The sequence below is a fragment of the Colias philodice genome, chromosome 10 (assembly GCF_061535455.1).
Source record: "Colias philodice isolate Cphi_HAF_F1 chromosome 10, ilColPhil1 Martin Lab GWU primary, whole genome shotgun sequence".
Classification (NCBI taxonomy): domain Eukaryota; kingdom Metazoa; phylum Arthropoda; class Insecta; order Lepidoptera; family Pieridae; genus Colias; species Colias philodice.
This window is the reverse complement of record NC_143095.1, coordinates 7,710,646-7,723,720: the sequence shown is the minus strand read 5'-3', so window position 1 is coordinate 7,723,720 and position 13,075 is coordinate 7,710,646. Positions and strand designations below refer to the sequence as shown.

General features: G+C 31.7%; 1 protein-coding gene across 2 annotated transcripts in view; it reads right to left on the bottom strand.

The window, feature by feature from the left end:
* CenG1A (Centaurin gamma 1A) overlaps positions 1–13,075 on the bottom strand; it is a 138,784-nt gene that overhangs the window by 56,590 nt on the left and 69,119 nt on the right. The window contains exon 1 of one of the 2 annotated variants that reach the window (XM_089700061.1): positions 4,174–4,693. The exons of the other annotated variant lie outside the window; for it this stretch is intronic. Coding sequence (XP_089556187.1) covers positions 4,174–4,330 — 157 coding nt within the window. The 5' untranslated portion in view covers positions 4,331–4,693. Of the gene's footprint in view, positions 1–4,173; positions 4,694–13,075 lie in introns of those variants that run through there. 2 annotated transcript variants of the gene reach the window in all.

The following is a 13,075-nucleotide window of genomic DNA, read 5'->3' as shown; positions in this document are numbered from 1 at the left end:
TACTTGACATTAGGGTTGGCACGCGCTTGCCAGGTGCAAAGTAATTAGATCAGGGGTTGGGGGTGGATACGTAGACTACCTGTTTATGAACTTTTTATACTTATAGACCATTTAAAAGACTTTTTTAGTGTATTTTATATAGGTAGGTCGTTATGTAGGTCGAGTATTTCGGTATGTTATTTTAATAATGATATTTATTTAAGGAAAATTTTGTAACGTATCCTACTTGTAGAGTGAATTTCAATAATATATTGTTAAAACAATGATAAATTAGCACACAAGTACTATGAAATTGTTCGATAATAATTTTTAAATATCACTAACAAATAATCATATCCACCATTAATATCTACGAATTAACATACAGTGTCGCAAAATCGATATTAGTCGAAACTGATAGTTTCTAGGCTAGCTTTTCAACCCTCGTCTAAGATAACAATCGCTCACTTCAAAATTTCATAATAATAATACGATATTTATTAACGACTATGATTTTATCGTTAACAATTCTAAACAATAGGCCTCATTACATTGGGTTATAATTACAAAATTGTTTTTTAATAGTCTAATTAGGTTTAAATGTAAAATGAGCGCTACTCAATTTATATTCCTCTAATTCCGATAATTATATAATCTATCGATCTATGAATAGGCAAAGTTGCTTATACGGAGGTAATAATTATTTAGTATTGCGTGGGCATCAAAATTACACAGTAACAGTTTAAATTTAATTTCAGTTTAAAAGGGCACTTGCACTTTTGTAAATGCCTAGCTTTTTGTGTGCGGCTTCGCTCGTGTGCACTTCGCACTATCGCGTGATAGACATACATATTTCTATCCCTTATTTCACTAGCATGTAGTTTTGTTTTAAGGACAAAGCTAATGACCAAAGGTGACCTTTTCAACTTATATTTCATCAGCTCTGTTCCAAACTTCATCAAAGCTTACTATCAAGTTAGTTAGGTACCTTCCTACTATATGAACAATCATGAAAAAAATTAGGAGCTTGGCGGAGTGAAATAAAACAAATTATTTAGAGAACGAATTGCCTCTACATTTAGTAAATATTCAATAGGCAACAACGTAGGCTGTTTGTTATTTTTCGTATGTCATTGAATAACATTCACTTTGTTCAAACAAAAAGTGTTTTCACTCTTTCCTCGTATCTACTGTAAAGAAACAATTACCGTGAGAATTATCGCATTAAAACATAAACATGGCGCTAATTACAAAGTGATAAAACTCGGAAAACACGTGTTCGGTACACATGCGCGTGCGCAATGTTACATGTGAGACCGTGGACGTCATAGCAGTTCCTCTTTAAGAATGTTATTCATTATTATAAATGTACGACGTACATACAAATGATGTCAATATACGATATCAATGAATACCATCACTAATCCGGTCAAATTAGATTATTTTAGTGGTAAAATAACAGTAACTACGATCCAGAAAATTTTGGTAGGGAACTGGGGCGTACCATATCAAATAAAGTTTTAAAGTATATGTGTGCAATATATATCGATAAGTCTGATTAATTATTTATATGTGTATTTTGTTGCAATATATTAAACCCTTCCTGAAACAAACAGCTAAGAAGAAAAATATACGTCTATCTCTCCAGGGAACATGTGTTTAGTTCCCGTTAAGCCATTAAATTAACTCTATACTTAATTATAATGTCTCCAACATCTAAATCTCCACCTTACATAATGATTTCCCGTAAATTTGTAGACCTGTACCTACTAAAGACTTCCATGATATGTAGAGTTGTCTAAGATATGGTCTAAATTGTTGCATTTTGATGTGCTACTAGAAGAATGGTTTATACTTTATGCTATAATATTGGGGCGATCGCGAATCATTGCCAAAAATAAACCCTATCACTGTTATTAGTACATATATAGATATATAGAATATAGATATATAGAAATATAGAAATATAAACACCTAAGAAATATTGTAAAAAAATCCAAGACTTATTCGGCGGCTTTATCATAGAAGATCGCTGTAGTAATGGTCTAATAGTTTAGTCTTATAAACATAAAGTAATGATCTCTTCGAGGTAACCACGGCAAAAGGTAACAGTCTAAAATATTAATGTTTTAAAACTTATGGACACATTTTCTAAGTGCGTTAATAAGTGTCTCGCGTGTGTAATTCGCGTCCATTCTAACCCCACCTAAGAACCCTACTATGTCAAATTATTTTAGTGTAAACGGGCGTAGAGCATTCTTTAGTTGTTTTTAGTACGTTCGAAAAGATTCTATGCAATGTTCTGATACTGAACAACACTGAATACGAGTTTTCGTTTGCACTAAAAGATCACGAAAGAATGCTCTTGCTCTAGCTCTATGTTCCTTTGATGTAAATGCAACGATGATACACATAAACTGAAAATAGAATAAGAAAGATGCCAATGTCAATGACATGATGCGAAATATCTAATTATTTCAAGCCGAGTTAGGGCGCTTGTGCACTACAAGGAATTTTACTGTCCGGCATTCCGATTTTTTACGGTCCGGTGTGGCATGAAAAAACCGATGAATTGCTTGTGCACCTGTCCGTCTTTACTCGGATCAGTGCGGTACAGTTCAAAGAAGTTTGGCGGTATAATGCTATCATAAATGATTGTTTTTGCATTTTACAAGAAACGAGTAAAAAATATAGAAGGTGAAATATTATATTATTTCGTTATAATAAAAAGTAAAGTTCCGTAAGAGATTTAAAATGCGTGTTTCACTTATTTATTTTAATCGGTGACGAGGAGCTAAAGCTATTCCCACTTGAACTTTAACTTACCAACACTTACTTAGATAATAATTATAGGTCAATGCTTGGTCAATGTATATAAAATAAAAATACCGACTTCTCAAATCTCATTGCCAACTAAAAGAAAGTAAAACAAGAGCTTGCTTTCAATTGGCATATGCAGTAAAAACAGTAAAATCCAAGCAAGTGGGCATTCGAAAACAATTATACCTACAGCGACTCGTAGACACAAAAAACCATCCGGAATAGGGAAAAGTAAAATGTCGGACAGTAAAATTACGTATAGTGCACAAGCTAGTATTTAGATTAATTGCGTGCTATACCGGACCGTAAAAAATCGGAATGCCGGACCGTAAAATTCCTTGTAGTGGACAAACGCCCTTACGAATGATACAGACTGTATAATTGAAACGAAATGATTTCTAATGTCTTGCAACAATTTCTAATCTCTTAATATAAAACGTAGGTGTTTTAATTCACATGTTATCATTATTGCGAAAGTGTAAAATATACTTTTTAATGTACATACCTATACTTTTTTTTATTAACATTTAAAATTAAACGGCAATTTAGGTATATCATTTTTGTGTTAAATAATATAGGTACTTGCCTGGGATAAGCACCAATAATTACCACGGAATTTACATTTACGAAAGTTCGTTTAACTAGTGTTTATATAAATCATAATTATACTGAAAAGAAATTAAATATTTATCTATTTAAATTAAAGTAAGAAAAAATTGCAATTTCTAAACTTCAATTTTATTCATTACAATAAATAATAGACAGGAGGTAATAAATCTAACAAATTAACAAATCTCCCCACTTATAATTAGTATTTTTTTAAACAAAATAATCAAGACATATTGTGTGTAATTAAGAATTTAGTGTCAAATCAAATGATTTAGGTATATATTTGAAATGACTCTACAGTCTACAATAACTCTTTAAATCGTGTAAGTCATGTAAAGTTTAATCAGTTAAACAAGAATTATTTTATTCACATAGAGATACTGCGAGTACAAGCACAATAAAATTATTTTTGTAACACGTCAAGAAACCTGTTAGTACAGTATTATCTATATTAGCAACATTGTACTCTATAAACGGTAAATTAAATTACGCAGTGTTAAAACCTTTCGATTATTTTACTATGAATTTACCTACAACTTATTGACGTAAATCTATACAAGATCTGTATTCAAATATCTTATGTAACAGAATGTCTATTTCCTCCTATCCCTTTGAACATTATAACTACCGGTTTATTCAAACGCACTTAGGAAACTAATAAAGCGGAATAATTTAAAATTAATTTTCTTTACAGTCACGAATTTAAACTAAGCGCAATATGCTACTACTAAATGTCGTTGAAATATGTAATACGCTACCACTCACCAGATTTCCTCTTCTCGTTTACAAGAACCAAAGATTTCGTCCTCTTTACCCTCAAAGAGCGACGTCGAATTGATCTCATAAGAGCTTCAGGCATGCGGGAGAATCTGGGAGAGTCCACCCTTTTCTCGGGCATAAAAAAGTTTTTAACGGCCAACATTTTGCCTTTATTTACGGAACCAAACTTCCCGATTCAAACATCCATTCTCACGGTGAACTTTTTTGTTGACGATTCACACAATTTAGAAACCATCAAGTTCATACCATAAACTGCACTAGGAAAATCAACATTATTTTACACTTCACAATATGTACTTATCCATTATTAAAAAAACTGAACTATATCCGCTGTCGTAATCTATTGTTAATACGTCACAAGTATTGTTTTTGTGATTAAAAATTCTGTGCACGAAAATTCGCCTATCCTGCCTTTATTTAGACTTTAGAGGAACCGAACGAGCGCTTGAAGTCGGTGCGACTTCATGTTGGTAGAGCGCGACACGTGTAGACCGGCCAAGAGCGAGCGGCACACTGCCTCACGTGCGCCGTGCCAACGTACGACCATATTCAGCAGAATAGTACTCCACTTGCAAATTATATCATTTTATCAGATTATTTATAAAAACAATGTGTCATTTATTTATCATTTAATTCATCATAAATAAGATAAGACGATAAGACACAAAAGGAGTCATTTTATTATCTTGTGACTTTTATAATGAATGTTAAATTCCCATACATTTTATACCGCATACGAATTGCAAAACACAAACGCCATTTAAAATTATTTGCTTATTATAATGATGTACTGGATCAGCCTGCACTTAAATGAGCATGAATCTTCAATACATTTTAGGAAGCTTAATCATTGCCATAACTTTCAAGGCGTGAACTTGGATGGCACTGAACCTTCAGCTTTTATTACTCGTTCGTTAAAACACAGACATCATGAAATACATTTATCAATCTCGCTAATTGTTATAAATTGTGAAGCGATGCCTTTAAATTTCAGAAGTGAACTAACTCTACATTTTACAAATCAATATTAATATTAGTGCCATTTGAAAATTGTTACACTGTTACACAATCAGTTAATTGCCGTTTTAACAGGAATTATGAAATATTATCAGGAAAATATACGGGGTGTAAATTTTCTATGGACCCTAGAGTTCCTCTGTAAACCCCAAAATGCAGTCTATTTCTTTTTAAAAACTAAGGAATGTTTCTTTGCGGCCAAAATTTGCTATATCCAGTATTTCAAGTAGGTACCTAGTTATTCTCCAGGGGGCGTATAATTCTAAACTGTATAATAAAGACTAAAGAATATAATACAAATGTTTGCTTTTATTATTAGTTTTTAAGTAGCAACAGCGGCCGCGCCTTAAAAAGGGGAGTGTAATTAGCTTGGCAACTTAACTGATTAGAATGAAGCACATTTAATTACAAAGACTGATAATTAAAAGAAGTTGTATGGTAAAACGAAACCGGTTATTTCGTCGAATGTTTTTCCATTTGCTAATGTATTTTTCATATTGGTTTTTGTTTACAACACGGCGTGTTTATCAGTTTTATTAACAAAATCTTGGATTCTATTTCCGTTATCAGGTGAAAATAAGACGCACTTTATTATTGTGTACGTAGAGACAAGCTCATTGCAAGTTTTCCTGGACTTGATCAGTATCCGTGAAATTATTTTTAATCGCTCATTAATATTTTAAACACCTAAATTAACTGATTTATCCGTTGTAAAAAATAGTACGAAGTAAAATAAAACTAAAAATTATCAAACATATTTAAACAGGTTTCACTTGCGAGTATATTAAAATTAATTATTAAGGAAATAAGTAATCCGTCTTAGCCAAAGCAGCTATGTTATCCATACTGCAATCCCGTTGAGTCGTGCAAGTCTTATCGTGGCATCAGGCACGATATTCTGGTTACCATTTTATTCACCAGCCAATTTATTGCAAGTTCCATCGCCTTTAATAAAATTATGGTTCCCTCAATCTGTTTTAGCGGAACCACTATGATTCTAAGCTTACACTATCTAGACTACTTGACGGTATATATAGAGTTTGAAACCTGGATTATATAAAATTTTATCTGATATAAAATAGGGTACAAATATTATATTTATTTTATACAAAGTGGAATAATATGACGGCAAAGTAACTTCTTCATTTCAAAAGCGTGCACAAGAAAATAATTTCAATACACATGTTATTTATTAACAATACTATTTTGAAAATAGGTTATCCGGAGCTCAACATACTTAAACATTTTAAAATTAGTAATAATTAATCAATTGCTAATTTTAAATGGTTCAATTGTTTGGCAATAAGATGCTCAAACATTCGCTTGATGAAGTTTGAATGTCCTTACACCATTCCCTTGAAACCAGTCTCATACGTACGAGCTAATGATTTATCATTACTTTTTGAGAATGCCGTCCTCCCACATCTATAATCGGGAACCGGGATGAGACCGGTCCCGACTCCTCATTCCCGATATCTTGTCTTCCAATTTTGTCCCTGGAAATTCTTAGTTAAAATACTTTCTATTGTTTGACCGATGTTACCCTTTTTATAAGTTCAGTTTGGAGAAAATCTACTTGATGGTATTTTGTTTCCCAATATTTTGTTGGTACTGAATCATTTATTAGGAGAATGATAAAAAGGTTTCATTCAAATAGTTTGGAAAGATTCACATAATATGGGCTCTACATCTGTAGTAAAACTATCTTCAAATCTCGAGGGCTTAGGTTTCGGTAATCATTTAATCATCTTTTATGATATCATCATTTTTCTCGTCTGAATTGCTATTAGGTATCTGTGGCCAGTTTATAGTTTTAATAAAGCTTATAATTTGCATTTGCTCTTAATAGAGCAGAGAAAGTAGGGTCCTTACATAATGTTACAAAATATCCTGTTGGCACTTAACTACATGGTTATAGGTTATTCAATTGAACAGATATACAATTTAATTATGTACTATAAACAGTTAACTAGGTTAGTTTATATTTTGAATATCATTTGTATAAAAAGTCGAAATCTTATTTGGACCCTCATTAACATGGTAAATCGGTAATGCTTTTACGCCTACATAACTTATTATCTTAATCCAGGTCCATAAAAATAATATATTTAATTAGGTAGATACTATATTGAAAACGGTTGAAAGTATTCATAGTTATTTAACAAAAAAGTCTATAGTAGTTTTATACAAAAATATTATTAAAAAAACAATATTTAGGTACCTATATGCGGAAACTTACCACAATAATATGTACAAATTTACAGTAATTTATCATAATTAAAATTAACCTTTGCGTAGGCAGTTGGTATCAACTATCAATGCTATTTCTTATATTGGTCATAACTGCTTCTAAAATGTAAAATTGTTTCACCTTACCTTGTCTTACTTCCTACATAGTATTAAATTATTACAAAATACGATTGTTTTATGTAGGTGGTGGTATGCTATGTAAATTAGAAAAAATAATGGAAACGTGACACTGATATAGATAATAAAAACTTTACAAGCAAACGTTTACTCGATGGATGTAATATTGCTTCATTACTACTATAAGAATTTACTTCACAGTCGTTTTATTGATTTTATTGTTTATTTATATAGATATTTATATATATTAATATGAATTAATGGTAAGAACCACTACACATTATCAATTAAAATTTCTATAGTAATAACAACTAGTCTGTTATGGTAAATCACTCTTTATGTAATTCTATCGCTAATTCCTGTACCACCTTTCTATTGAAGATTACCTGAAACAAAGTATAATATAACAATTAAAAGTACATCATCAAGAATGTCTGAAAAGAAAAGTATATCACGATGAGCGAATAATTAGTACCTAACAAAAATATTAAGCACGTCGAATATTACAAAGTATGGTTATAGACTGCACAAAACATTGCAAATATGATGTTAAATACATAAAACAATGGAAAAGTTATGTTAAAAAAGTTTAATTCCCATTTCAATTTACATTAATGAAGCTCTATCAATCTGCATACTTCTCCCATTAAATTGAAACAACACGATAACGTTAAAATTTTTACACTGCTCCAGTTTAAACTACCTTGAGCTAAGGCTGCGACCTATTTCTTTGGTTTTGCGAACTTACATAAGCCATCCACACTTTTCAATAACGTAGGTAGGTAGGTATATTGTATACGTGAAAACATCCGATCTTACACCAGAATTTTACAGATTTTTCAGCAAAAATAGCCCAATATTAGGCAGTTATTAAGTGATACCTACACAATTTGTTTTTTGAATTATCGCCGTGTGACGTCAATATAAAAACTATTTATGTTTCGTAAATTGTGTAAACAAACGCTTCACCGCAATAGAAATATCTAAACACTTGCCAAAATTTGGTATGCTTATATCTGTGTGTACTTTTCAGCTAAATTATTGGTTGATTTATAAATAATAAAAGATTTACAACTGTTATTATTAAAAAGATAAAAAACAGTATCAAGATTATTTATAAAAAAAGTTAACATCGCTGAAATATTTCAGAATATAATAACAAAAATGACGAGTGCCTCTTCATTTCTATGAAATCAGCTAGATAAGTTACAATGGCTACTTTCTTTTCCTTTTACAATATCGAGTGAACATAGCATTGTGCAATGTGCATCCCTTGCTATAATTGTCTGTCACCCTGGTTACATAATTCATTTCACTACTTGACACTATGGTCGGGCCCGATTACTTTATGACCCAAAACCGACAAAATTTACGAGTTGCTTTTCTAAGATCATCACCGGTATTAGTCACGAACGAGCGGTTTTGATCATTCGATTATTGAATTTATTTATGAGCGTACGAAATCGTTCAGGCGGAATTACGATTATCGACTTATAATTCGATTATTACCTTTTTGATAGTAATCGCAGCAATTTCTCACGAGAGGGTTGATTATAAAGACATGCTCAGACTCAGGGATGCGTTTGATGTTTTTTAGTTAGTTGGGAAAATATGTAATTTATATGTGAATAGATTATAGGGGTGCATATGGGGGTGTTTGAAGAACTCTTTAATTTTGAAGTACACTTTAACATCCCTAAGTAGCAACGTATATACATAATATATACATCTTATATACATATACTTGACTTAAATTGGAATACGGAAGAAATAATTATTATTTACAATTATATCGTACCTATATATTCTCTTTCCTTAAATTATTCTTTAAATGAAAGGAAATACGCGACCATCCGCTTACCGTCCCTGTATAAAGAATGCAGAATGAAGGCTATTGTATTGAGAATCAGGAAATGTGAACTCTGCCCCTATCATTGTTTGCGATGTAGGATGTTATGGTGAAATTGATAATTTCTGCGGAAACTTTCCCCACTCGTATAGCTCGCTAGTTAGGAACTTTCTCTTGGCAAAACATCAACCATCAACTCTTTAAACAATATGTCCTTTTATTATGATCGTTAGCTCTCTTCATGTTAATGTCAAATTTCATTAAATTTCCATTGAGAGGGAAAAAACAGTTATATAACATAATATTATCCTTGTCATGTGTTCATGTATTCATCATACACTTTCAAGCTAGAAAGATGTTTGAAATTTGAAAACTTGCACCTTAACTTTTATCTATTTATTTCAAACGTAGCTTAAAAAACTTTGTGGCGTGTGTCCCATTGATCCCTTGCATTTTGTTTAACTAAAACACCGTATAATATATTTTATAGGAATGGAACACGTGGGTTCGGAATTACAGATTGATATCTGTAGAGACGGCGCCAATCAACGGGGTGGTCTAAATTTATTAGACTGACTTTTAAAGTAAATTGGGGTTATATGTAAACCTAACAAAAATATGAATAAAATCACAGAACATATAAACCTCTCTTTATATGTTCTGTGAATAAAATAGTTTTGTACCTACTACAAATATCAAGATAATTAGACCACTTAAAGCATCAAGAGTCTTTTTGCGTAGCTATATTATCGTAATAAACAATTGTCTCTTTTCCTACCCACAAATGTATAAGGGAATAAAACAAACCGATATTCAAATTAATTGCATGCATTAAATTGAAGGGTTTATTGGGGTAAGTTTACCAGAACGAATTGTGACATATGGTGTGTAGAAAATTGTAGTTCTAAATATGCAGTCTACCGTAGATTTTTTTATTTTTATTTAGCATTTTTGGGTCATAACAGCTAGGTATACCTATAACTATACCCACACATACAAATTTTTGACGAACATGTAGCTAAATTGTTTAAAATTTTAAACAATAATTTAGCTACGTGTTCGTCGTATCGTACGTCGACGTATCGTTCGTCGTTCGTATGAGTAATTTATGCAAGAAGATCGCTGTCTAGGACTAGTCAAGGAGCCATTGGATTCATATATTATGTCGATGGCAATGGCAATGGCAATATGTCGATTTCCATTAAATAACATGTTCACCTCTATTTATTTCTGCTTTCACTATGACAGAAAGTTATTGGGTATGAGCGTGATGCTTAACCATCGTCAACGTTAACATCTATGTTTAAAACCACGTATAATTGTATAATACCTAGTATTTAATTTAACTGCATCTACTTTATGATTGGTAAACAAATGTATTATGCAAAATTAAAACTTTTGTTCACTTGATACAAGTATAACATTGAAGACACAGGATATTCGTTCAAGCATGAATGACATTTCTCATTGCTAAACATCGACATCCACACATTGGGATATATAATAACTACTCCAATCCATTTGACCCATATCAGTCTAAAATTTGTTGAATAAAATTCTGCAAAACTTAACCTATAAGTTAACAAACTACTAAAATAAAGTGGTAGCCTAGCTGAGTGCTCGTGTCTGCACTCAAAGCTTGTACCAATATAACTTAAACAAGTTGATAGCGAGTCGAAAACTTGCCGGGATAACATACAACCTCCGTAAGAGGTAAGAACGGTACAAAATTTACGAAACTGCGATATTACGCTCTATGAAATGTATGAGCTTGAGAGGAGTTTGCGAAACCCGACACGAGGAGCAGAATAATGCATTGCTACGGTAAGAGGGTTATTATAATTAGATTAGTGCAATTTGTTTAGTGGTTCGTTGGCTTATAAAACTTTGTGTAGCTACTATAAAAGTTTACTTCTACAACTTTTATTCTTCCCATCTTAAGGCTTTGACGATGAGCTTTTTTGTAACACTTGATAAATGAATTTATTTTTGAAAATAGGTACGTACTATTTCATTTTTGCTACTCGTTTATCCAAAGCAGTAGATCCGGAAAGAAATGAGTTAATACTCTTTTTCTGGTGTTATCTATTTTGTTGAAAACGACATTATTGCAGATGAGCTATACAATATGTAATTATATATTGTGAAAGTGTCAACCAACAATCTACTGAGGCTTAGTAACGAGACAAAGAACGTGATCCACCTCAGTGGGTCAAGACTCAACTCGATGATATTGTATTCGTTTTGTTGTTAAATTTCTGCAGGTCTAGTCTTTGTATTTTATCTGGTAGTTCTTTAGGTCTGTATTTTGATTTTATAGGGGTTATTAATAGCCAACTATTAAACCTAATATAAACCTTTAAAGACGAATTATTTGATACATACCGTAAGTTGTTTGTTTTATATAAGGCGAAAATCTCAGCTAATCACCACCACTATTCGTTAATAGAAATTAATCCAGAATGTCTATTTAGTATGAATTTTGATCCTACAAGTTAGATAAGACAGAATATTTTCATTTTTTTCAAATCACTAGTTACCCTTACAATAAAGTTGTCGTTCGCGTCATATAAAATCAATCAATATCAGAATACAGTTTGGATGTAGTTATAATGAATCAGATGCCCTCACTGGGGGAGGGAATCGCCCTCTATTGACATTATAATGACATCGACACGTGTTCTGTGGCCCTCCACGATATAAGTTGAATTAAAGCTTAATAAGACTCGGAATTCAATGTTTGTGTTAGGAAGTGAAAGATAAAAGAATTAAGACAGAATTCATGAACAAAAATAACAATATAAATTTTTATTTACTTTCTGGTCACTCGTAACTTATCCTAAATGGCTAAATCTCATCCTTTCTTTCTTTGTAAATCCTTCTTTGTCCTGAAAATGTAGGCATTTGAAGAGATCTTTACACAAGCTCATTTGCCGGCTTTTTAACAATTTTATCAAACTCGGCTAACTAATTTTAATAAATTCAAAAATTATTAAATACATTGCATTATTTGGAAAATTATGAATTCAATTAGGTAAGACAATATCTATTATGTAATTATAAAAAGTTTATTATAGAGTTCTGAATCACACATATTTTGTGACAACTAGTTTTGATAATGATCGTCTGAGTTTTCTAAGTGTCGTATATAAATTTTAACTGCACAACTTGTGTGACGAGGGGTACAAAAATCAATATTGGTTGTTAGGTGAATCGATGTGTGATGGAAGCGTCGCTGGGCCGTCCGTAACGCGTGATTGCTTCTGCTACGGCTGGAAAAATACCAACCTGTGCTTTAAATCCTTTCTGTATTGATGAAAAATTATAGTATTTTAGTTATAAAAAAATCGGTAAGATATTAAATTATTAGTAAACCATAACAACTCTGTCTCCATAAATTACCATCCACTCGCTTAAGCTAGAGTTTAAACTCTGCCCAGGCCTGTTTTACCAAGGAATAATGTAGTTTCCATTTTTATAATTTTAATTGGCTCAGTACTTTTTTGAATTATCCATTACATACAAAAAAACTATATCTTTACAGTTATTGAATGTTTCTCCTAAATATTAGTAGAGATACTTTTGCTGTTCGATCTATCTTGAATGTTGACGTAGATTTTATCGATAACTGAACCGATTGCAGTTGCTATCCTA